The sequence below is a fragment of the Sylvia atricapilla genome, chromosome 1, assembly GCF_009819655.1.
Source record: "Sylvia atricapilla isolate bSylAtr1 chromosome 1, bSylAtr1.pri, whole genome shotgun sequence".
NCBI lineage: Eukaryota > Metazoa > Chordata > Aves > Passeriformes > Sylviidae > Sylvia > Sylvia atricapilla.
In genome coordinates this window covers 23,242,216-23,269,571 of record NC_089140.1, presented here as the reverse complement: position 1 = coordinate 23,269,571, position 27,356 = coordinate 23,242,216, and the positions used below count along the sequence as shown (strand labels likewise).

At 37.3% G+C, this 27,356-nt stretch overlaps 2 protein-coding genes across 2 annotated transcripts in view; one reads left to right on the top strand and one right to left on the bottom strand.

Moving 5' to 3' along the window:
- Positions 1–27,356, top strand: part of KRIT1 (KRIT1 ankyrin repeat containing) — a 410,476-nt gene that overhangs the window by 50,202 nt on the left and 332,918 nt on the right. The gene's annotated exons all lie outside the window — the stretch shown is intronic.
- Positions 1–27,356, bottom strand: part of AKAP9 (A-kinase anchoring protein 9) — a 113,492-nt gene that overhangs the window by 14,474 nt on the left and 71,662 nt on the right. The window contains exons 23-38 of the mRNA XM_066317183.1: positions 20,358–20,520; positions 17,390–17,602; positions 16,144–16,182; positions 14,712–14,944; positions 13,966–14,085; positions 10,659–10,835; positions 10,443–10,547; positions 9,868–10,020; positions 9,430–9,609; positions 5,430–6,518; positions 4,280–4,420; positions 3,416–3,898; positions 2,926–2,989; positions 2,081–2,199; positions 1,139–1,330; positions 144–332 (exon numbers count right to left, since the gene is read on the bottom strand). Of these exons, the coding sequence (XP_066173280.1) occupies positions 144–332; positions 1,139–1,330; positions 2,081–2,199; positions 2,926–2,989; positions 3,416–3,898; positions 4,280–4,420; positions 5,430–6,518; positions 9,430–9,609; positions 9,868–10,020; positions 10,443–10,547; positions 10,659–10,835; positions 13,966–14,085; positions 14,712–14,944; positions 16,144–16,182; positions 17,390–17,602; positions 20,358–20,520 (3,660 nt within the window). The remainder of the gene's footprint in view (positions 1–143; positions 333–1,138; positions 1,331–2,080; positions 2,200–2,925; positions 2,990–3,415; positions 3,899–4,279; positions 4,421–5,429; positions 6,519–9,429; positions 9,610–9,867; positions 10,021–10,442; positions 10,548–10,658; positions 10,836–13,965; positions 14,086–14,711; positions 14,945–16,143; positions 16,183–17,389; positions 17,603–20,357; positions 20,521–27,356) is intronic.

Sequence of the window (27,356 nt, the reverse complement as noted above, 5' to 3'; positions counted from 1 at the left end):
CAGTTCTTTCTGCAAGTCTGACTTGATTTTCACCCTTAGACTGCCAAAACTACTATTAATACATATATTTATAATGGATTTATAAATTTAAAATTAAAATCTAATGTAGACAAACATTCTGACTACAGTACGGTTTATATTACCTGCTCTTGTAGTCTGTGCTCTAACTGATTCATCAACATCACTGCATCTCTTGTGCCCATTTCCGCAAGTTCAGTTTGAAATGCAGCAAGGAGAACATTTTGTTCCCTCACAAAAAGCTGTTGAATGGCATGCAGAAGTTCTCCTCGCCAGTCTGAGACACCTTCAGGAGATTCAGTACTTGCACAGATCTGCAGTGGTATAAAAACAATTTAAAGAGCCAAATTGAAAGCTTACATCATTATAAGTCTATGTAGTGTGTGTGTTTTCAGTGGAACATTAAGCTTTTCTTAATAATTGTCTGAATTTCATCCATCCAAATGGATGTATTTACTGTACACATTACAAAATTTTCTGCATTCCCAAATGCTAAACTTTTACCTTTGTTTTAGATGGAGACAGTTTAACTTCTTGTAACTGAAAATTCATCTCTGTGTAGTTATTACTGAGGTTACTATATAACATTATTTTTTAAATTTTTCATATATTACACGTCTGTCCCTAGGCTCTCACAGAGCTATGTGGTAGTGTGCAGATATTTGGTATGAAAAAGAATTAATTTTAAATGACACAAAGTTTATCTGCCCACTTTGCATGCTAAAAGAAATGCTGAAGTCATAGAAACTACCTGCATATACCCAAGAGTCTAACTGGGGTAATATAACAAGCAAAAGTTTTAACAGATTACTGATTAAGAAGTCAATAAATTACAGCATTAAAAATTCTATTTAAACTGCTACTGGAATATGATTCAAAATAGAATTCTTCTTAAAAAGTGGACCCATACAGTCAAAAGTTATCAATGCACAGAAGAACAAATATGAACCGTAATACCATGAAGTGCATTATGGAGTTTTATGGCACATTTTTAAAATATATTGCTTTGTAACAGGATATTTTAGCATTTAAATCTGAACAGTGAATGTGTCTTAGAAGTGAATGTGCCTTATAATAAATTAATTTTTATTCAGATAGAATCTTATGATATTATTGATACCTCAGCCTCTCTATGAACTTGCATTTTTGCAATTAGGTCTTTCAAAGATGAGATGGTGTTTAGGAAAGCTTTTCTTTCTTCTTGCCAAGATTCTGGTTGTTGCTTATGGGGTGACAGATCTTTTTCACTATATGGAAATTCAGTGAGAGACAGCACCTGTACGCCTTCATGATGGACTGCTCTTAGCAAACCCTACAATAAAAGCAAAAAGAAATCAGTGATGCCAGTAATAACAACATACAATAATAACAACAATAATAATTGCAATCTTACTTCACATGTATTGGAAAACTGGTACTTCTAATTTGAACAGCATAAGGAAACTATGCTTTCTCTTACCAAGGACAGAAGTGTCACCCAGACAGAAACTTATTAAATAGTTGTATTTTCCCTCAGTTTCAAGTAAAATTTTCCAGTGTACATCTGCCATATCAGTTATTTTTAAAAGGTCCACTAATGGAAACTGACATCTTAAAAACAGTCCTGGGAAGATTTCAGGTAACCTTTGCCATTCACTTTTTGAAATTACTATGAAGATAAGGCTTTGTCACGAAATATTTTTTAAAAAGTGTTATTAAAGCATGATACTCTTACAGCTTATAATAAACACATTTGCTTTCATAACATAGCTATAAAAATAGAATTTATAAAATTGCGCAATATATGATTATAACATTTTTGTTAATACAACAAAATTGCAATAAATTACAACAGTAGTTTTATTTCTCATAATCATAACTGAGAACAAGCCTACAGATATAAAACTCATATTTAGCCTAATTTAAAAAGCAAAAATGCACATCACTGTTAGAAAATGTATTTAAATAGTCAACACTAAAACTTATCTAAATGGCTCAGTTACCAATGATCACGCAGAAGCTAATATCAACTTTTGGTAGTATCACTCTAGTTCCTTAAAAAAACAGACTGAGTCTATTTTACCTTAATTTTTTTTGGAAGTAAATCTGTTGAAGTTTCACCTTCATCTATTCCTTCAGATATTGTGTCGGATCCCTGGGTCTGAGCAAGATACATTCCTTGACTCCAGTCTGAACTGGAGTCTAAAATAAAAGGAGAGAAAAACATGAAAGCTGGATTACTGTGAAGCTTTGAAGAACAGGCATCAAAAAAGTATTTTTTATCTGTTGTTTCACCAGGTACTTGCATGTCACAAAGTGTCACTGTAAGCCTGGAGACCACCTGTTTTACAGGTTTCTGTTTTTCAGTTTCAAAGAAGTAACAACAAAATAAAACTAAAAAATAAAACCACAACCAAACTTAAAAATCCTAGTTTCATTCTACAAGACAAACAACTACTTGGACAAACACTTCTGCCAAATGACCCACTCTTAATATGCTTAGCCATATCTATGAAAAGGATCACTCTTAATAATTTTATTACACTTGGAGAAGTCAACATGTCTCACCATCTCCCACTGCTAAGGAACCATAGCTTTAAATACTATCAGGAGATGATGAAGCTGTGCTGAAGAGATAATGTAATAGCTAAGAAGGATATAGAAACTCCAATGGAAAGGAAAATAATTAGAATCTGATGCCTCAGCTAAAACTAAAACCCATCTCTGCTCCCGACATTTTCCTTTTGTACCAAATTAATAGACATGGCACACCCCACAACCTTTTGCAGTGAAACAGGCTTCTGCTTCAATCTGGACAGTAACTGTTTTGATTTCTTAAAACACAAACTTGTTAACAGTAAACTTAGTATCAAAAAAGTAGATTTAATTTATAATGTTGTTTGAAATCTGTAAAAACAAATTTCTTACCACTAGAACCTCCGTCTCTAGCTTGATGTGGTGGAGAATGTGCTAATCCAGAAACTGGGATGCTCTGTATTTAGAAAAGAAAACAATCAGGTCTTTAACCCCTCACCCATACTCAATAAGGGAGAAAATTTTAAGGAACATGAAATAATGTGAACCTCTTTGTTCCATTTCCCCTGCAATCAAAGTAATAAAACTGAATATGAGAGAGATGGCATTCCACAGGGTGACCTACATTTTATGGAACAGGGCAGGTTCAAGGCAGAAGCAGAAGGAAACACCTGATAGTTGAGCATACTTGCAAACTCAGATACTCAGACGCTGAGAAAGGGGTTCACAATCTCCCCCAGGGCCATGGAAACATTGGAACACTTAGAAGTTTTTTACTGAGCATGTGGTGGTTCACACTTTACACATTTTAAATGGGAATTTCTGCAGCAAGAGCAAAAGCTTGAACCAAAGTATTTCAGTGATTATAAAATAAAATACATACTTCTTTGGCTTGTAGAGTTTCTATTACTTCCTTTAAATTATTACATTCTTCAGTCAATACTTGTACTGCAACAAACTTCTCTCTCTTTAATGCTTCAGATTCAGAGATATGCCTTGTCTCCATGTCCATGATTTCAGCAGCATGCAGTTCCTGCATTTGGTCAATTTTTTCAGTAAATTCTCTTACAATCTCTGCAATCTCTTCTGAAGAACATCCATTTTGCAAATCAATTTGAATTTCTGCATTTTTAACAAGGACTGGTGAGATTTCCACAGTCTTGTCTGTTTGCGTTGAGCTGTTTCCAGTGAGAGCAGATCCACTGGCTGACAAATCACACGATATTTCTGCATCCTTCTTGTTTTCAGTTTTCACCATTTCTTTGTCCTTTCCCAGGTAACTTGCAAGCCTCTCTTCTGCTTGAACCAAGTTCTTTTTGACTTTGCACAGGTCTTCCTGAAGATGCATCAGACTTGCCTCTTTTACCTGTAAATACGAAGAATCTCAAATCCAATCCTTCCAAATACTTTAAACAGATAAAATTCAAGCAATCCTCTAAACCATTACAGGCCAGTTTAGTTCTATTTTAAAGCAGTTATGACACATGGTAGCAAATATTATCTCCTAAGAAACAGAGCTCTAGATCCACTGTTGCACTGCAGTAAAACGAAGTACTTTGGCAATGAGTGAGTATTAGATCTAGAGCATCAGCTCTGTTCCACCCACAGTAGACACTGAGTGGCTGTTTTCCTTGGTGACATTCTCAGTAAAAGATTAAAAAATCCCAAACTATGGCATGCATGTTTGAACAGTAAGTCCTGTACAACTATTTGATTTAAATACAATATGGAACACTCTGGTTCTTACTGTTAGTTCTTGCTGAAGTTTTTCTGCTTTTTCTCTGTAACTGCTCAGTTCTTCCTTAGCAGCAGCTGCCTCTTCTTTCACTTGTTCAAGTTCACTAATAAGCACTTTTTCTTTTTGACTTTCCATGAGCTGTGCTTCTATCTAAATGGCAACACAAAACACAGAAAATGGTAAGGAATCAAGTCTTAACAGCACTGATCACTTTCACACCAACTTACAAAGTGAAAAGACCAAAGGGGAAAACAAATGTATGTTATTTGGGTTAACACAGCTTAAAAAAATAAGACTAAGACCATGGGAGGAAAGACTATCTTACAGTTTACTGAACTGCAAGCATAAATTGGATACACCACACAGAAAACACAGGGAAGAAGGCCCTGCTAGGAGTATGAAATGAGGTCTGATGATATTATTTAACTTATAAGACATTTATGACATTCATGGAATTTGTATTTGGATGAAAGATTTTAGAAACTTTTCTTGTCCAATACTGGGTTCCATGGTTGCCAGAACTCTCACATTCAGAGACATCAAGCCCATTTTTGGACTATCAAACATAGTCAATTTTGACTGATGGTTCTAAATTAATAGAGAGACAATAAATCGCTGGTGCATGGAAATCTGGACAAATGAATACTGGAAAAGCTACTGAAGGGAAATATCTTTGGAACTGAGATGGGAAAACAAGAAAGCATAAATCAAGACCAAACATACATAAATAAACAACCTCCATCCCAAAACCACCTGTATAGACAAATTGTTATCACTTCCCTTATCATTCTGAATCCTCTCTTACACAGTTTTTATCATTTTAATTTTATGTCTCTACCTCCACACCATGTAGAAGTGTACTACATTCCATTCTATGCCAAGTCCAATTAAGAATAAGAAATTATATGTCCAAAATGCAAAACCATCTTACAATCATGAAAAGGTGTTTTTAATGCATAATGGAAACTGTTAGTGGGGTTCCCCTAAAATAACATCCTTCTCCTCTTTGTAACTGTAAGAATAATAGAGAAATGGAAGTGCTACATAAAGCAGAATATTCCTATAGTTATTCTCATTAATAACCATTTCATTCACTGTACTTTACATAAAATAGCAGGTTTTAGTGAAAAAAAGACAAAAGGAAATGGCATCTGTTTACCTGATACGTCTGCATTTCTTCTTGCATAATATATTTCTGTATCTCTCCTTTATGTTTTTCTTTAACCTCTTCTAGCAATTGCTGAAGCTCTAAGAACTTTTCTTCTTTCACTGCAGCTTCCTTTTGTGCAACTTTTACATTTTCTTTTTCTAGCTCCAAGCTATGATTTACCATTGCCAGTTGGTCTTCCATCTCACTAAGCCTCTGGGTTAAGAGTGATAATTTTGATTCTGTCTCATTTCCAGTTCTATCACTCAAACCCTCTGTTTGGGCATTCTTGCTTGCTTCATCCACACACTTTGAAGCTTCCTGAATTTCCTGCATGAATCTTTTCTGCTCTTGAACTGCATTTAGCTGAACCTGACTCACCAGAGCAGCAGCAACTTTCTCCATTAGTGTCTTTTCCAGTTCTAATATCCTCTCCTTTAGTGTTTCTTTTTCAGCTTTGCTTTGCTCTTTCATGTCTTTTATTTCATTGTAGCACTGGCACAATTCTGAATCTTTTTGTTTAATACATGCCTGAAGTTGCTGCAGTTGTATCTCCATCTTGCTAATGGTGACTCTTGCATTCTCATCTGAAGTCCTAAGCTGGGACTGATCTGGCAAGTCTTTCTCCTGACATAAGCCTCCTTCCATTTGTTCAGTTTTTCCATTGGTCCTGTCTTCTGGTTTTGATGTACCACCTTGGACCAGTGCACACTTACATTTCTCTGTTATTCTTTCATGCTCTTTTTTTAACATACTTATTTCTTGCTTCAATTGGCTCATTTTTAACTTTGTTTCCTCAAGCTCATTCTTCGTTTGAGACGCTTCTGCATTTATATTTTCTACTTGCTTTTCCAAAGCTTCCTTTTCTGCCAGAACTGCTTCAAGTATGTGTTTTGGACTGTCAGCATCTTCTTGAAAACCAGCAACGTCTGTTGGTATCTTTTGTTCAATAAGTGCTAGCTCCTGCTGAAGCTTATCAATTACATCATTCAACTGCTCTACTTCCTCATAGTGTTTTTTCTTCACACATTCTTGATCGCTTTTCAGACATTCTATCTGGGCTTCAAGCTCCCTTATATGCTCATTTTGCTCTTCAATAACCTGGGGAAAAAAAAAAGCGCCAAACAAAAACACACTGATCATGTTTGTCCTGGACTTCACAGAAACAGTTTAATCCAACACTGAAGGATCTCATAAAAAAAAGTTCTCAATGAATTTCTTAATGTGATGTCTCTGCTAAAGTTTTAATGAGAACTGAGAAATTTTCAAAAAGGACTGAAAAAGTAGCCCATGACCATAGAGAACAGAAAAATAGGTATTAAAGCATCAGATGAAGTGAAAGTATTCAAAACATTCACAGAGCTAGGAAACACTGAATTTTAAGTGCTCACAATACTCGCTTATATAGGACACACCCAATTTAGATGAATATGTACTTTAAATACAAACAGACCTTTTACTAATTGTGTTCAAAGATACCAATGTAAAGTGCTTTATAAACTGAGACAATAGAAAACACTTACCAGCTGTGCCATTTTCTGTCAATCCTAAATAGGTGTCTGTGTGTTTATGTGTGCACACATACATGTATGCCGACATGCACACAAACACGTAGGGCAAGTAGTACACACAGACCCAGGGCACAATAATCTCTTTGTGCCATAATTTAAATCAAAGTAACAAGAGATGAAGTTATAGAAGTATTTATTTTATAATGCATATGACTATCCAAACAAAAATCAGAGACTCATGAAAACATGAAGAGGGTAAGAATAATACCTTCCTAGATTACTTCTAAAGACTCCAATTTAAATTAGATGCTCTGTAAGAGGATCAAAATTCCAAGAAATTTATAAAATTATGTAACTAATCAAACATGAAAGTGATGACATTATGATGCAGAAAAGAGAAGACATCTTATATTGGCTTTTAATAAACAAGTAGAAACAAAAAATGGAATGAGTGGTGTTGATGAACTCTAAATCCAACAAATAAAAAATTTCAGCAGAAGGAATAAAATTTGTTAAAAAAAACCTCTTGTTAAATTGCAGTGGAAGTAAATTTCATTTGAAAGCAGAAGAATGGCAAAAATTTGTCTTTAAAGACAAAATAAAGACAGATAATAGTAAGGCTAAGAAACAAAATGGATTTTTTAAGTGAATGTTTAGAGATCTCAAGAGAACAGTGCTTCTACAGTGGAAATGCAGAAGACAGAAGAAAATACGTCCAAAATATTAATAAAAACATATAAGGTAAAATCAGTTATGGTATCTGAAATAGGTAAGAACTCTAACAGAGCCTGTTTCAATATGAAAAAATATGCAGAAAAGATGAAAGATGACTAAATTTATTACTCTAATAGCCATGCCTTTTCCTTTGTCACTTAATACTTCACTATGCTCAGTTAGCTAAGAGAATAATAAGATCACTTTGTAATAAGTATAATATGTACAAAAATTAATGTGACCATATAAAAATTAGGAAGGTTGGTTTGCCAACCAAGAACTTAATTTTAAAAATCCACAGACTAGAGGAAGTGCAAAAACTCTAAATAAAATCTGAACAAATCATAAAATCAAAAAATGGTTTGAGTTTGAAAGGATGTTAAAGATCATAGTTTCAACCCCAGGCAGAAGGCAGGGGCAGTAGGCAGAAGGCGGCACAGTGATCCTGGTGATTGCTATCAACTCAGCATAACAGTTTCTGTTCTTCATAACATAATGGAAAAAAGGCCCACAGTAATTAAAAGCACTTAGTGGGATGAAGATGTCCAAGGGACTTAGAAAAGGGATTACCCTAAGAATAATCTATTAATATTTAATAATGCTCTTATAACCAAGCAGAGTAATTACTTAATGTCCTGGAAAATAAAACCAAGTAAGAGGATGAAATTAAGAAAATTAAGCTTCATGTAACAGGAGAAAAACCCAATTAATTAAAATGAATTATAACTGAATCCTAGGTATTTTTCTCAAGGCAAGAACTGTAACTCTATTACTGCTCATTGTACAGAGCAGAACTGAAGCATGGTATTTCCCAAATCCAGTTTCCTAAATCCAGTTCAAGGTTTTGTCACTATTCACCGAGTTTCACTAAAACTGAATTTTGAACATAAAGACTCAGTGAAATTATCCAGATCAGTCAGAGCCCAGTTTTAGTGGATTCAATATGTCCTGGTAGAATGTTAGCCTAAATGTTCAGTCAACCACAAAGGGATAACAGAAATCCTTTTCTTAACTTGCTTTTGAGTGAAAGCTTACGACTAATAAATGACATTTAAAGTAGTCAGAATGCCTAAGTCAGCCACTGAAAAAATCAGTGTGTTTTATCCCTATAAAATGAAAGTAATCCAAAAGAAGATGAAGCTGATAATCAAAAAACCCCCACATAATAGAAAAATAACAGAAAGCTACAGGTGTTAAAGCTCAGTAAATAAAAGATAAATCTGCTTCTTTCTTTCTTCTCCTCTACTTCTAATAAAACACAGCATTTTGTTTGCACCTCCATGCTTGAAATTGGACAAAAGATGTTGCCAACACTGATATAAGAACAAAGCATTCACACAAGCTCATGGAGTTCAAAAGTTCAACTGCTAAAAACACATTAAAATCTAACATGATCCAGCAGATGTCACTGGAGTGCAACATTGAATGTAAGTCATATGAGGGAATATGCTAAAATGAATGTTGAGATTGAATTCAGCAACTTAAATACCCTTAAATACTCAGAAGTATCAGAAGAATAAGGAATGGAGAAGAATTTAAGACAAAAACTCAAGCGGAAATAAGGGAGAATAATTAAAAAGAAAAGCAAACAAAAGGCATCTGTCATAAACAAGACTAAAAAGTAAAAAGAGATTAGGTTTAAGGCATGGCTTGAAATGGAAGCATCTGCACTTTTAAATTAGAGGCAGCAATAGAAGATAATGCAACTGGTGAGGGACAGAGGGTTTTTTTTCCTTCAAACTAGGAGCAGAAAGTAGGACTCTGAAAAACATTTCAGAAGTCTGTACCTTGTTGTCAGTTGTGACTTCAAGTTGCTGCTGCAGTTTTGCTATTTGTTCATGAAGATGATATATTTCCTGATCCTTTTCTTGCATGATGTGAGCAAGCCTCCCAGCCACTAGGTGATGGTCCTTTATGGTGGCATCTTCAGATTTCTGGATAGCTAGTCCTAGGATTTCCATTTCATCCTGCCAAAACACCCCCCCGAAACATGTTACAGTCATACATAGCATTTTCTGTATATTCTTGTATGAGTATTTCCAGTGTAGGAATTAAAATAACACAAATTTCATGGAATGACAAGAATCATATGAGCTTTTTAATATTTTGGCAAGTTGAATGGTGGAATGCTTGAGGAAAAGAATTTGGTGTCTTGGCATTTTCAAAGAACTTATTTCTGTGGAGGAAGGAGACTAAATCTTTAGGCTTCTCTGTTACACACTTACCTTAAATAATTTGTTCTCTTGTTCAAGTTCCTGCAAGTGTGTAGTGGACTCCTTTCGCTGGATTTCTAGCTGCATGTGCAATTGCTGAACTTCTTCATTTTTATTTTCTAGCTCCTCTCGAAACTGCTCCAATTGTTCCTCAAGGTTCGTGACCTATGTTCCCAGCAAAAGGAGTAGGAAAAGTTGTAGAAAGCCAAACCAAAAATTAAATCCTATAAATTTCAAGCACAATGTCTACAGTAAACTGGTTCGCTATGCACAAACAAAAGAATGTGTACTTGGTGACGTTCTGAGTCCCTAAACTGAATGGAATTTTAAACATCACTAAAAAAAAATAAATCAGTTTTTCTTAATTGGGCTGAATTTTTATTTCAGAAACACTCTTGCAAGTCATAAATATTAACAGAACAGAACAACAACTATCATGGATCATGTGAGAATTTCAAAGGGATTTGGACTGCTGTCTCTCTAACTGTAAAAAATTTCACCTGTATAGTCCATTAAGTTCAACAAAAAGCAAAAACTGACAAACCAAAATAGAAGTGGAAAGATGTAAACGTTCACAGCCATTTTACCTCCTTTTCCTTTCTGTCCACAGCTTCTCGTTCAGCTTGCAGCTGTACTTCAAGAGGTAACTCTCCCTTTACTATGATGGTGCCAAACTGCTTCCTTTCCTCCACCTATTAAACAGAAATAATATTTATAGTTATCAGATTAAAAAAAACACACTATTTTGGTCTCAAGGAAATAAGAAAGCAGCAAATCTTTGATAAATTTCAACCAAGCAATACCTTTTGCAAGTGGTCTGCACTGATGATTAAGGCTTGTTCCAGTTCTCTTATTCTGCATTCTAGCTTCTCAATTTCCTCATTTCGTTCTTGTATATCTCTCTGAAGCTGCTCCTTAGAGAGCAAAAGCTCACTGCATTTGTCTGTTTTTTCTTTGAGATGATTTGTTAACTGTTCAACCTGATGACAATACGGCAAGATTATCATATTGTACTGCACTGGAAGGGTTCACTAGCAAAAGCAACACCATGCATTTTTGGCAGGAAGAAAATATTTCTCTTTTTCTCCCATAACGAAACTCCTACCCTTCAGGTGAAACAGAATCATATAGTCAGAATACTGTGGTGCTACAACCAACAAATACAAACAGCTTTATTTCAGAAGTTGTATGATCTGTGCCACATTGTCTACTCTCTAGATCTGATCTTGTTCTTCTGAAGCCTTCAGGCTCTAGTCAGTTAAAAGCAAGCAGCACAGCATCCCTATGCAGCCCACTAAAATGATGCCTTTAACACCTATGGATGGATGGCTTGAGCTGTCAATGGCTTGACCCTATGGTCAAGATGCTATTGGCCTCAGAAGAAAATCATAGTTCTAAAAATCTGTGACAAAATTATTCAAAAGAAGGAGCTGATTACTGATATCCAGGAATATGCTAAAACTCTTTAATCTTTAATATTGAAGAGAATAGCTATACTTAAATCACAAAAGACAGGAAGCTTTGTTTTCTTGCTGTGTTCCTTAAATGGGACCAAACATATGTCATGGATGCAATAAATTCACTTTCTGGGCGGGATAAAACACCCAAATCAAACATTCTGAATCTCAAGTAGGTCCTATGTATGTATCTCAGAAACAACATATTAAAAGATTAACTAAAGTAGCAGAGATAGTATTATCTATCCATTTCTAGTTGTATTTCAGAAATTATTAATTGAAATTACAGATAGGAGAGATGCATAACAAATCCATAGTACAATGTACAGTGGTAAGACCTGAGTAATTGAGCAAGAGATAGGGAAAGTAATCTTTGTCCCACTCAAGAAACTGATTTCAGTATTTACAATTAGGAAGTTACGATGTAGCCAAAAGGTAGAAGAGTCAAAGCATTTCAAGAGACAGGAGAGAAGAGGACCAGAACATAAAGCTGACAGGATGGTATTATTGACGTTATCCATCCATGAGCAACATCACAGTCTGAAGTGACCTCAAAAAAGTCCTGAGAGAGAAATGGAAAAATAAAAATCAAGTCTAGAGCAGACTCTATGACAACCCTCCCTGGAATAAGTTGATGAAGCTGTAACAACAGTAAGAAACAAATTTAGTTATCAACTGAATACGCTCATGGCATTCTCTCAAAACAGAAGCGGATTTTAAAAAATGTGCAACTACAAAAAATAGAACAGCTCTCTCAAAAGCATGATAAATAATGAAAATATGTATATTTACAAAATATTTCAAGGAGCACTGTGCCATCAAAATATACTCTATGGTAAGAATATGTACTGCATTTGATAAGATAAATGTAAATCTAATACATTATTGAAAATCCTGTCTATAATTTCCAGCATATCACATTTAACATCACCTACATCTAAACCAGCTCCTACATCTGTGGTGCTTGCAGACATTATCTTACTGTCTTTCTACCAACCAAAAAATTCTAATTTAAAAACATTAAGTACAAATCTCAAAATTTTAATCAAAGTTAAATCTGTCTTTCATTTTACAGTATGCTTTATATTTCCATAGTAGCATATCTGCCAGCTTAAGAGTGTACACCTATGTGTATATGTAGATACAAATCAGGATGATTTTTACAAACAGATTGTGAACAAAGAGGCCAATTTTTATATCAGATTGTGAACAAAGAGGCCAATTTTTATATGCTATCAAATTTGAACTTTTCTTGGAAGATTTTTTTTTAATGTGAGAATTTTAAGCAGGAATTTATATGCTATCTGTGCCACAAATAATAAACAGACACATAACAAAATGAACTGAAAATTAACATCCTGTATTCAGGAAAACTAATTGTGCTAGAGCCACCTCGATCTGTGTAAAATGTCAGCAGGAGAGGAATGTGCACACTCTTGGCAACAGAAGGAAATAGAACTGCTCTGTATGTTTTGTTTAACACGTACCCAGCTAATTCCAGATGATTCATTGTTCACAGAGGCTGATGACAACCATATCCCACAGTACTGACTGAACAATGTCATATTTCATGCAAACCTTTGTACTAAAATATATTTTGAAACCAAATGAATCACAGTTCTAAACTTGCAAATTCCAAATAAATAAGTACTTTGACACTCTCATCTCACATATAGCAATTTGTGTCCTATTACTGTCTGTGGTCCTAAAATATATCCTAGAATCATAAAGGTTTTGGTTGGAAGGGACCTTAAGGGTCACCTAGTTCCAACATACCTGCCACAGGCAGGGACACTTTCCACTATTTCATATAATACAGAACACTAAATATTGCTAAGATTTAAGACTTGAATGTCAGCAACTCAACTACTCCAGTAAGACCTTTGATTTGAAAATGACAGTCTAATGTAATAGAGGGCATTTTAATACTGAAAATCAAGAAAGAAAACCATGCAAAAGTATCAATCTTGATCAAAAAGCAGCAGACAAGAAAACCCACAAAAAATAAAATATAATTTAATTCACTAACAGTTCATCAAACAAAATCTGCAAAAGCATTATAATACATAACATTTGCACTGCTGCCACTTCTTGATTTAGCTGAGTCTGAGAGTTTTCTGTGATTCCCTGGAGCTGCTGTTCTACAGTTACTGCATTTGTTTCAGTGCCAAGAGACTCACTGGGGAGGTTCAGGTGTACACACAGAGTGCTACATCACAGGTGTTAAACCTCAGTAACTCAATACCCTCAGTGATGTACCTGTCCTATAAACAGCATGTCAAAAAACAACATAAGAACTTAATGTAAAGAACACTGTCAAAGAACATAAGAATGTAAATTTGCTAGAATAGTCTTGAATGTTCCCACAAACTTTTGAGAACAGTGGATTTTCTAAGTTAAGTTATAGGAGAGAGCCTATATTCAAAGTCAAGAAGTTTCTGTATGTCTGCTACTAAAACCAAACAGCCTAGAAAAACCCCCAAAACACGGTTCCACCATTTTCCTGCAACACCTTCAATCTCAGGGCATTTACTCTTCTGGCTTGCAAATGGATGCAGAGTAGGTACACCATAAAATAGCTTCATTGTAATACCTTAACAGCTGTCAACTTGTCATTCATATTCATTGAGTACGAAGTAATAAAACATGTTACCTCTCTGGTTTGATGTTCATTGACAGGCTGACTCCTTTGTGGAACCTTAAGCTGCTGTTCCAGCTTCTGTATCTCTTGCTGGAATACATCTCTCTCATGCTCTCGGTCAATTGCTTGCTCCTGAAAGTTAAGAAGTTATGTGAATACACCATTTGATTAAAAAACTATCCAAATTAAGTGCCATCACTTCTAACTTGCATTAGTATGAGACTGATAACAGTAATGTCAGTATTTATACACTAGCAGAACTTATTGCAGATACCATTAACATCTTTATCATTTGAGGCAATAAATTTAATCTTTTTAATCAAAAAACTAGCATAGCAGAGACATGACAAATAATATTTCACAAAAATGACAGGTTTGTTCTTCTGTTCGAGGTACACCACACAAATGACAGTAAGCAAATATTTTATGATTTCTTCCCTAGTGTTTGTCTTTGATAAATGTAGAATAAATAGAAATTCAAAATGGAAATTAACTCTGTGTTAATATTATGAAAAGCTATCAGAAAAAAAGAATTATAAATTGCTTAAAATACAGAGTTGTCCTAAGAGAGCACTTCCAAATAACTTTCAACTTCTAAAATGTTAATAAATTCTTGGGCTAGAACCTACAACACTGCCTATGTTTGCCATCATTTGCCTATGTTTGCTCAAAATCTAAAAAAAAATTAGCATTTCTCCCTGAACCAAACTTCAGCAGTGCTACACACCTTCACGATATCTGTCTTTTACCATACTTACATCTAGAAATTTTCTTGTTTTCTCCAGTTGCTTCTCCAAGGCCTGATTTTGCTGCCTTAAGTCCATTAGTTCTGCATTTTTCTCTTGTTCTAGTTCTATGAAACGATTGACCTGTTCTTCCAAGTCTATTTCCAAGACTTTAACTTGCTTCTGAAGGTCATCATACTCTTTTTCAGCTTGACGTTGTACTTCAATTTTTTCCTTCATTAGCTTTTCTGTTTCCTCCAGTAATTCTGAGTATAATAAAAACATCACTACTTTTAGATATGAATAGTAAGCAATGTTATGAAGCAAAACCACTCCCCAAGGTATCCATGCTGTAATCTGCAGAAGGATGTGAACTGGCTTGGGTTTTTTACTATTTTTCTTTTTTTGAAAATATATTTTCTTCTGAGAAATAATCATGATAGTGACTGAAGCAAATTCGTATTAAAATTACTATCCTTTAGGTAGTCTTCCAAGGACTGTTACTGAGGTTGTATCAGATCACTTCCCTGTTTAAATTTCATACCAATTAAAAGGCCTTTGTACAATTGAAAAGAAGAGAAAATGCATGGCATAAAACCACAGCTAGAGTCAGCACAGGAATTAACAGTGATGCACAGAAAACCCAACCCTCTTCTCATCCCCATTGCCAGCAAAATTAATCCACTCCCAGACTTCATTATTTAATGTGATACATATAAATAATTTGAGGGAAATATTGAAAGACTTAGCGAGGTTGCTGGGCAGACAGAGAGGAAAATTACTGACCTGCAACTGGAGCTTGCAAAATCAGTGACTGCATGAATGCCCAATTTTGAGTCATCATGAAAAAGCCAGCAAGCACATATACAGGAAAGCCCCAAACCACTCTAAGACTCTTAAGCCACAGCCCAGTGAAGTGCCTATTAAATAACCATACAAACCCTTTGAGGTAAAACCCAAACGGCAAAGTGCACTTACTTTTGGAGAATCTTAAAAACAGGATTGATATTTAGACAGAAACAATAAAATGTACTTTCACTAGAGAAGAAAGATCTTTCAGGCACCATCATCTTACATCGTACGCAACCAATTCTCATTTCTAGGTAACCATTATACAGCAATATAATAAGATGTTTAATTATCACAGTGAATGACTCAGCTGTATTTGGAAATAAAAAGAAATAAAAGACTACAAAAATATCTCTCAAAGACCATCTAAGTAACTGTAATTCTTAGGTGAATAAGATGATGGTTATTGATGAATTTGCTTATTATGCTTAGAAATTATAAGAAATGTTGTTAGCAAAATGTAGAACTCAGTATGAAGTACAACATCAAAGCTGCAGGCCAGTAAGAATTACAAGTAACGTCAGTAAGCCAAAAGCCCAATAATCCTGATTAACAATGTCAGTACGTGTAAGTCTTCCACCCAGTTACAGATTGGCCATGCAACATACAAACACACCTGCTTGGGAAGCTGCATCGATTGCAGCATCTACTAGGCCTAGGAGAATAGAGAGAGAGAAAACAAAAAAAAAGAAGCAAAGTAATTCACATGCCAGCTATAGTTTTCTTGTGGTGCAACAATGTAAGAGAAAATGAAGCCAAAGATAGATGTGGCATTTAATGACAAAGTTGTTGAGATAACTTAGGGAACGCGACAAGTTATTCTGGTATGCATGATGTAAGTACCTACACATATTTATAGAATTGCTTATCCTTATAGCTTGTAAACATCAAAATAGCTTCAATCTATTTAGAAGCCTAAACCATACAAAAAATAACTAAATGGAACCATAGACAAGGATCTTCTTTATTACAGAGTAGGAAGCAGCAGGTTGGTCTTAAAATTTTGTTGTTACAGAAAATTCCAGGAAATTGCAGATACACAAGATGTGCAATCTATAAAAATGGTAACATTATTAACTGGAATAAACTTCTAAAAATTAAATAAAATGATAACTTCAACCTGCTATTTACAGTGTAAGCACTGCAATCCTTGAAAAATCAGTACTTCTTAAAACACTAGTGTCCTAATTTTCTTCCCTTCTCAAACATGAAATATTAATTTCAGTTATTAGTTTAAGGAAGAATTAAAAGACATTTACTTCATGAGGGTAAATGCTTTTTTTTGAGTAAGCAGTTAGTTAGATTACATTGACAATGTATATATCTGAAATTTTCACCATCAGGGCTGAAAGTTTTCATTACTGGTAGATAAAGGGCTTTCCTTATCCTGCAACTGTTGTGCTATTCTTCCCTGAAAGAGGAATTAATTAGAAAAGTTTATTTTCCGTGACTGAAAATAAATACAGCCATCACATGTAGTGCAATCATGTTCTGGTAGGTATGCTGTATGCTTCCTAGTCTGTCCTTAAGTCTGTTTGGAAAGTATTTAGACAGTACTTTTATCCATTGTTGCTATTCCATCTCCAGTGGTAATCTAAATAAAAGCAGATTTTTTGAGATGAGGCCTTATCTGACATAAAGAAAAACTGTAATTTCTCAACATTTCTAAAAATTCATTCATTTCTTGGTCAAGGAAAGATATCCTGCTAACATTAGGCAACAGGTGTGAAAATATCACAGTTGGCCCTATCACATTTTTATTCATGATCACAAAGGCAATGGGGAGAAGCCTTTGCCAAGACTACTTATTATTATTTGGAAGTACAAGCAAATCTCATAGAAAGACTGTGATGAATACATACGTTGCTCTACTGGCCCAGCCTCTGCTCTCATTGCGTCCTTCTGTCTGGAGAGTAATTCCTTTTCTTCCTGGACCTGCTGCTGTTCAGCCTCTAACTCCTGCAATTTGTTACCTGTACACAGCAGCTCTTGCTCTAGATGGTCAATTACATCTATTTTTTCCTGGAGTTGTTTTTCCAGAAACGCTTTCTCATCTGCATAACCATCAATGAGACCTGTAAAACATCAGTTTGGAGGCAGATTTAATAGAAAATCAAAACCAATCTTTTTCTTGTTGAAGTCACTATTGTACTCTAACATGCATGCACATGTATGTTAGATGTTCGACACCTGGCAATTTCTACTCCTGTCCTTGCTATCCTTCCACGATGAACAAATTACAGGAAAGATACCAGAACACCAAATACTACGCTTAACTTTTACTCAGCAGAAAACCCCTGGAGCAAACAGGAACTCCAAAGCCAAGGAAAACTATGTTTATAATAAACACAGGAGAAATAAGAAATTTAAGTAAGTTCAGTATAAATCACTGTAAATCCAGTTTTGAGTGAGTATTAAAATGGATTTTACCCTACCTTGAGAATGTAGAAAAACTAAAGGTATTTCCATTTGTTAACCATGTAGACTCATCTTTTTTTTCCATTTTTGAATTCACAGTGAACAGAGACATATAGGACTGGATATTGAAACAGAAAACACTGAACAAGTAACATCCTTTATAACATTTCAAAACTTTGAGACAATACAAACTCCAGTGCTGATTCCCACCATACCAGATGCTGTTCACAATGAATACTTCACAGATTTGAAGTTGAGAGAGCATTCCCGGGTTAAATGGAATGCACACTCCCACAAAAAAGTTATGAAGTCTGCTAAAATCACATGTTGTGGTATTTATTTCTGCCAGGGTTTTTTCTGAGATGTAATGAAAATTGTCAGAGTTCAGTGAACAAATTTGCATTAGCTTTTCTATCACATCAGATAAGTCATATCTGACACCACTAAAACACAAGAGATTTGAAAGCGTCTCAGCTGCAGCAGGTTTTGTGATAAGAAAGAAATGATCACAAATGACACATTTAATCTCAAGAGAAGACAGAGTACCATCAGATGTATAATGAACTAAGACATTGCTCTGCATACTTACCTAAGGAATTCGATAAAAGAATGTAGTTTGTCTTTGTCAGAGTATGCTCACAGCTCAGTTCAATGGGCAGAAATCAAACAGAAAGAGTTCCAAGACATCTTTGTTTTGTTATGCCAACACCAACAAAAAAGGGTGCCAGTCATTTAAAAGTGCATTAAATTTCAAATGCACCTAACTCACAACTGTGCAATGTCTTTATCAAGGGCTAAAACTAACATCTAATTCTGTCTCTTACATTCTAGAGTGTTCATGAACCAAATCAACATGGCCATTCTGTCCTAATATATTAGGCATTTTTACTTTATTATTGAAGATTTGTGAATAAAACTTCTATCAAGACAAAATATTATCCTCTAAAGAAAGCAGCAACATATAGCTGCCTATATTCTGAAATTCTTCAATATTAAACATTTTGTAACTCTGTCTGTGTCAGAATATAAATTCTTAGGTTATTTATATTTTGTGGAAGAGTTCTTCGCTATTTTTGCATGTTAAGATGTATTCCAAACAATTTTTTTCACTCTTAATTTAATTTTGGGAGAGAAAAAAAGTAGTAATGCCTATTTCAGATTTTAATGTATCCCTCTGAAATCAATTTTCAACCCTTCTGGTTTTGCTAAAGCTACTGAAATGTTGCAGCCAGTACTACTGCTGCTGACACACAAGATACGTGCTGCATGAACTGACAGGCCACCAACTGTCTCTCACACCACGTTTTAGACATGTAGCTTAGAAACCTGCACTGCTTTTCAGCTTATGTGTGTCCCAGCTATTAATAGCATGTGAAATCATGATGGATTATCTGTCTGTGTAAAAAGAAGAGGAAGCCTGTCAGGGTATCCTTCTCTGGGAGTAACATTTGACTATCAAACTTCACACTATGCTCCCACTTTGAAACAGAGAAGTCTGCTGAGCTTCAAAACTACCTTTCTGCTTACTGCTACAGAGACCCTATCTATAGAGCAGGTGTCTTTTGCATCTTTTCCAGATGCTAATCAGAGATAATGATAGAAATGTCAGGTGGCTATAAAACATTGAGCTATCAAAAGAAGAGAACAAATAAAGTGTCCGCCAGGGCTGAACATACTTTCGTGATGTCAGAATAGATTATTAGATATCCCCTATTTTAAGACCCTACAAGTTTTAATTGCTTCCCTAATGAAGTTGCAAATACACTTTTAAAAAGATCACTTCAAACAGTGCAAACTGAAACATATCACCACCATATAATCACACTCAGAGTAAAGATTCTGGGTCAAAGTCAAGAGGCATCAGGCACAAACTGAAACATGGGAAACTGCACTTCAACATGTGAAAATAAGTTTGGGGTTTTTTTCCTTTGCCCTCACTGACAGTCAAACACTGGAACACTCAGAGAGACTGTGGACATTCAAAACCTGACTGAACAACTAGGCAAAGCTGCTCTACCTGATCTTGCATTTGAGCAAGGGGCAGAAATAGTTCTCCAGAAGTGCCTTCCAGCCTCAACTATTTATGATTTCAAGTTGTTGACACTTAAGCTTGTCTGCACAAACAAACATTATGATGAAACAAATTAATTTTGAGGATCCAAACACATACACAACCTAGTATTTTTAATATAGTCGTATATATTTTCAGATAAGTGAATCAAAATTGGAAAACAGAATCACAGGGTGGTTTATGTTGGTAGGGGACCTCCAGAGGTCATGACGCCCATAATTATCCAGAAGGCTGATAACATTCTAAAATTTGCAAAGAAATTGATCAAATTTGCAATTTCTTTACCCAATTAATAAGTAAGTAGGTGCAAAGTCCAACAACTCATCAGAAAAGCTACTCACCTTCAGCTTTACTAAGCTCCAAAGCCAACTGCTCTCTGGCTCTGGCTTCTTCATTGAGACGTTCTTGTAGCTCTTCCTGATACCTGATAAATTCTGTGGCCTCTTGCTGCTTTTTGAAGGACTCTCGCATGAGCTCTGTCTGAGTAATTTTAGCATGTTCAAGCTGTCACAGGAAAAAATTACAGAAATTAGATAAATAGCTATTCCATCAGTCCTATTTAACTCACAGTTGCTTTACAGTGTGATGGGAAGCCTGACGTAACTTCACTAGACATTTGATAAAGTCTTTATTGAACACTCATTTGCAGAGTACAAGGTGAAGAGTGACTTATAAAAGTCAAAGCAAACAGGCTTTGTCAGTAGAGTGAACTCCATGAGCCACCTGGCTAAATCCGTGTCTTTGTTCCGGTAATTCCTGATTTATGAGTTTACACTAGATTCACCTTTGTTTACACATGAGTTTTGCACTAAATACGTGTAAGCTACCACACACTGAGAATGGCTAAAAAACAGTATAAAACCTGCAGAAGCCTTATTATAAATTGACTGAAATAGTGCTTCACCCCTTTTTCTCCTTAACATGAAAACTGATGAGAACACCAGGAAAACGTGAATTTTTAAAGAACTACACATTTCAACCAACAAAGGAGTAAAGCAGTGCTTCTTCCAACAGTGTCAACCTAGCAGAATTACTAAGGATTTTTTTTTATTCTTCTCCACTTGTCTGGGTGGGTTAATGTTTAACAAATACTGACACAGATGCAGCACAATTTCACTGAGCTACCATCCTGAATTACTGAAAAACCATGTCACCTAAAATTGTATATTTACAGTTTAAACATATCAAAATTGATAGTCTCAAAACTAATTAAAATTAGAATTACAAAAGTAAAATAATGCATAAAGATTAAACATTGTTAGAAGTTTTGATTACACAAAATGTCCCATCTAAGATAACATCAAACTAAAATCAATAACCAAAATCTTTACTTCTCAACTATTAACATTTATAGTCTACAGCCACCTCTCTGAGGGACACAAACAGAAATTGTTAGACCTGAACTCTGCATGAGTTTTTTGTATGGCTTGTATTCAAAATAAGACCATCTATTTTGAATAAGAACAATAGATGTCAGAAAATGAAATAACATATTTTCTGCTCCTTTGGGTGTGGGAGTCTTTTTTGGTTTTGTTTTTTTTTAAACTTTTTCATATTCTGCTAATTGGCAAATATTTGGAAGACAGTAGTGTCTACAGTTTCCAGAAATTATTCTCTCTCTCACTTTCTTAAAATATAAAATCTTTCTCATTAAGTCCTGCTAAGATTGTGAATATGAGGAGTTTGCTTTAAAAGCTCAGAAGAATGGGTTAAGGAACATTAAATAGAACAGTGCACACAAAATTATCCACTTACAATTTGAAAAGAAAATCTGAATATATTCTCTTTTATAATACACTGAACTTAAATACTCCATGTCTTTTCTATGGCATTCCTTTTCAGATGTGCATCATTAATGTTAATGTTAATTAACATGTTCACGTTAATTACTTATTCTGACAGGGGTTAAAGAAAGGTCTAAATACAACTATCTGCACTAGTTTGAGATATTTTTAAAAATCACAGAGCACCCTTCTTTCATCCTTATATTTTCAAGCGCTAATGAAAGACCCACCTCAGATGAAAGGGAAACATATGATAGATTTACTGTACATAGACAACCGTAAAAGTGGCTTCCTGAAATGCATTGAAGATTCCAGTTAAAACTCAGAATAAAAATTATTTTCTGTCTTTTTTCAGTAATAACAACTCAAAGTATTCTTAAAAATATCTCAGGACAGAACCAAAAAGAAGTACGAACACAAACATGATCTTTTTTAAGATCAACAATTTCTCCACAGGAGCACTGCAAGCAAGCTGCCAGCTTGTGCTATTTACTGTTACAAGTCAGTACACCAAAACTAAAAGAGAACAACTTTGACTGCAGTCTCTCCCCTACTGTGAATTATTCTCAGTGAGAAAAATGAAATGTAATAAGTAACACTGAAGTACTTTAAAAGGAGATCCTAAATATCTGGAATTTAACTTACTTCTGTGTCTGATAAATTATTTGTGTTAGAAATGACCAGAGAATTGTATAAATAAGGTTTTTCCAGTGCCCACTGAAAACTGATTAGGAAAAGGGCCTGCAAGCAATACAATTTTAACAATAGAGACAAATTTATATAATTTTTTCACTGCATTCTCTTGTATTTAAGCTTAATTTCTTTTAAAAACTTGTATACTTACTGAGTAGGGAGGTGTAGGCAACGAGATTTTAGAGACAACTTTTAAAATGTGCCCATTTTTTTTGTGGCTGAAGTGAAAAATTGAAGTATTTACAACTACAGAATTATTCTCATCCAAGTGTTCGGTGAAAGGAAAAGGATATGGTAAAGGCACACGAGATTCAACCTCGTATGTATCTTCTTCTTGGCCTTCAGTCCACAAACCATTAAACAGATTAGATGCCCAGTAGGTGCGGTAAGAATCCATTCCAAAAAATATTGCTCTTGCTGCCTTCTCAACCGTCCTGTGGGTATTTCGCACGAGCTAGGCTGGCTTTAGAAATTTCTGACAGGAATTTGTAACAGAACACGTGCATTTAACAGTCTGAAGACACATATCAGCACAGCCAGTGACAAACCTACTCAGAATCAGTAAGAAGCCTCAGATCACTTTTCAAGCTGAGTAAATCAGAGGTGGATTAATCCCAAGCAAAGAGGTACAGGAAAGCTTCATACAGTCACTCCTAAAAAATCCTTCTTAGAAATGTTTCACATGAAAAACAACAGAAATCTTCCAGTAGCAACTGGTGAGTAATTTCCAAGGCAAGGAAGCAGAATTTTCTTCTACCTGCACAGGATTGCTGCAGCAGACAAGCAAACTAACAAAACTGAAACTAAAAAAATTTCCAATGCCACGACGGCAAATGAAAGAAAAATACAGGAACGTCATTATTCGCATTCATCCTTGTTGCTGCAGTTAATTCAACAGGAAGAACTTTCTCAAACTCTGCTAGTTTAAAGGTCTCCTGCTAGTATCTCCCAACTGAAAGAGTTCAGGGGAGTGGCCCAGTTTATTTACCTATACATAACACCAGCAGGTGGAATTTGAATTAATACACCCACTATATGCCTTGCCTCAAGTTTCAAATTGCACTTCAGGTCTGAAGGTGTGTGTTCAGACAGGCCTCCTACAGTTACTTTGAAGATTTTGCCAGGTTTTCTCTGCCTCTTTTAAGTTTATTTGAAGAAATGGGCACATGTCTGCACGCAAAACACAACTGATTAGAGAAAAGGTTAAAATCTTTTCTGCTCCTAATCAGTTTTAGATTATAAAATATTGTAGACTAGAAAAAAATAAAGGACTGAGTTTCTGAGTATTTAAAAATAACTTTCAAGTCACCTATATATCCGTGGTATATACAAGAACTCGTACTGTGGTATATACAAGTATAATTGTATAATTATATACAAGTATATAGAATTGTATATAAACCAGTAAGTAGACATTGCAAAGCAGACAAGCATGAATGCTTGTGAAGATCCTCTGCAGAACAGCCAGAAAGGTGTCAATATTTATACTGTGGGGAAATGTGTAAACAGAAGGATTTTTTATTAACTTAAGAAAATAAAAGACAAACATATACGATCATCACGGATTAATCTATCTTTGTATAGTAGATATTAATGAAGAAATTGTGTCTGTATGTGTTTGAGCCAAAGCTCTGTTGCTGTATTGGCAAAGTCTCAGCTACAAAGCTATGAAGGAAAATACTTTGACAGCTTCTGTGGTTGGATAGGGACAGGCGGCGCGGAAGATCTCGGACTGTAACGGTGAGGAAGAGAGCAAGCCCCATCCCCCTCTCGAGATAAGCTACCCCTGAAAAGAATGTAGACCCTCTACTAACATGTGCCAGTACTTTTCCACTCCAACTACTAACCCAGGAGGTGTGGCAATATCCTGTTTGACGTAGTAATAGATAAGAAGTATAAAACCTGAACCTTTTACTTAATAAACGTCTTTTGTAACCGTCTGCCATATTGGTACCATGCGTCTGTTACAAGACCCGACCCACTCATGAAAGTAAAGTGGAAGTCGTGCTGTAGGCCTAGATACCAGAGCCTCCACTGTGGCAGAAACAGCGAACTGCTACAAGTGGTGCCGAAACCCGGGAACGATTACCTCAGAGGACGGGAGCTACGCTTTGGAAAGGCACAGCGGGTAGGAGTCGGCCGGTCCGAACTCCTGAGGAAGAGAAGAAAAAGGGGAACGCCCCAAAGGACCCCGCAGGAAAAACATAGACCCCGTGAAGCTGGTCGTGAATAAATTAGCAATCCACTCAAGAATTGCATGGAACAAAAAAGATTTATTTCTTGCTATTGCAAGGTTAACGGATCTAAGCGCGATTTCACGCCCTATAAACATATTAAATTCAGAGGGGTGGGAGAAATATACAGTTGCCCTGGCGGAAGATACAAAAGCCACCGGCAGCAGAAAAGTTTTAAAAACATGAGGAAAAGTTGAAAAAGTGTTGCGAAAAGCAATGGAAGAACAGGAGGCTTGGAACGCTGCAAAAACGTGTTTATTCACGGCTAAGCAGCCGGGGAGAGGGAACCGAGGGGGCGCAAGACCCTCCGGAGAAGCCCCGGAAGAGACGGGGGGGGGGCGCAGTGCAGCAGAGACCCCAGGGGAAAAGCGGGAGTCAGACGCCTCATCCCCCTCCACAAATACATACATAAAAGCCGCGAAGCACGCGGAAAACCCCCGGGTCCCCCCGCGAGAGACCCCAGATCCGAACACCCCCGAAAAAACCGCGGCTTCCCCGATAGTCCCTCCTTGCCGCGACCAGAGTCCGAGCAGAGGCACGGCGCTAGGACCGGCGGCGGCGCCGCCCGCGCGGAGCGGCGGCTCCCCAGCACGGTCCGAAACGGCGGTCTCCCCGGGCGCGGAAACGCGGCGCGGCCGCGCGGAGGAATGTACGCGGCTCGTCTGGGAAGAACTCGCGCGGCAGGCAAGAGACGCCGAGAGATTGGCTATCGCCGCAGAGGGCATACACCCCCCGCCATATGGCCAATATGGCGCCGACGGTCCGGCGCGGGGGCGGGGCGACCAATCGCCGCTACCCCCCCCGCCATGTGGCCAAGATGGCGCCGGCCACGTGGAACGCGAGCGAGGAAGGGCGCCACGTGGCGATGCGAACCCAGAAGTGCAAAACCCCGCGACCGAGCATGCGTGGGGGGTCGGAGGAATTCCGGAACCACCGACCTACATGGCGCATGCGCGGGAGAGCGGGGGGGGGCGAACACACGGACAAGGTCCCTTACCGGTGTCATCTACCAAGGGCAGGGGCGAGCAAAAAGGGGGAACGTGGGACAACCCCCGCGAGAGGCGCCGGCGTCACCCCCGGTCGGAAGGGGGGGGCCGGGCGCGGGAGGCGGAATGGAGTCAAAGCAGAGGGAACATCCGAGCCCACCCGCCGAAGGCGGAACGGGGGCGGAGTCCGGGGAAAAAGCATAGCAAACCGGAAGCTTACCACCAGTTCACTTCCGATACGGAAGGAAGTTACAACTCCACGGCGAGCTCTACAGAGGGCTCCGAGTCCGATTCGGAAACGAAGATAACAGATTTTATAAAGTTTTCGGCGAAACCGAGCAAAGCTTTTAACAATGTAAGGGAACAAATTCAGGGCAAATTAACCGATTGGGAGAAGATAAAATTAGCCTGTGCAGAGTGGGAACCTGCGGCTGCAATACATGCGTTCCCGGTACGGGTTTCTGGCAATCGGCAGAACCAGAGACGGACTTATACCCCACTCAGTACGAAAAAAGTGCAGATTGTGGTGAAAGCGGTGCAAGAAAAAGGAATTAATTCACCCCTGGTGTCCACACTGATCGATAGTCTTTTTAGCAATGATGATATGCTGCCGTTTGATATCTCACAAATAACCCGTATGTTTTTTGATGGGGCAGGGTTGATTGTATTTCAGCAGGAGTGGTCCAATTCATGCGCAGCTGCCCTAGCTCAAGCCTCAGGGCAGGGACAGCCTCTCCATGGCTCTACTCTGTCCAGGCTGCTTGGCAAACATGACGATGTGGCCACGCCCCAAAACCAAGCTGCACACCTCACAGCAGAGGAGGTGAAAGCAACAACCAGGGCAGCTAAGGAGGCAATAAAGGCAGCTTCCCGGGTTGTGGACAAGTCCACGCCATGGTCAACGATCAAACAGAAGAAAAGTGAGAGTTTTACACATTTTGTGAACCGATTACAGGCTGCAATTGATTCATCCACCCTGCCTGCAGCTGCAAGGGGACCGGTGGTGACAGACTGTTTAAAGCAACAGTGTAATACTGTAACCAAGGAAATTTTACGGTCTCTGCCTGCAAGAGCCAGCTTAGCTGACATGATCAAACATGTGGTAAAGGAAGAACACCTAATACCCATGCAGGCAGCAGTTCATACCCTAACAAATGCAATGGCTTGCCTGAAATGCAGCCAAACAAGTCATGTAGCAGCAAGCTGTCCCCAGCCAGCACAGCAGTCAGTAGCAGCACCCCCGACCCAGCAGCGCCAAAGACCCACCTGCTGGAATTGTAGAAAAAGGGGACACCTGGCCAAGGAGTGCAGATCCAAGCCTCAAAGAAACGGAAAGGGGAGGGGGCGTGCGGGCCATATTCAGCCTCCTCCCACTGCGAGATGGCCCAGCCTTCCCAATACCCAGTGGAGCAGAGGACCTTCATACCCCATATATATACAAGAACCAGTCACTGTCTCATCCCCACCAGTCATTCAGTGGCAGAACAATGCACCATCACCAGCAGCCAACATGCACCTCTCACCACCACAAACTGCTCCAGTGTCACAGGGTCAACAGAGGACAAACCAGAGCGGAACCCCTGGGTGGCCTTGGTCATGAAAGTGAGAAGAGAGCCCTTGAGGGTGTGGGGGACGTGTCAGCT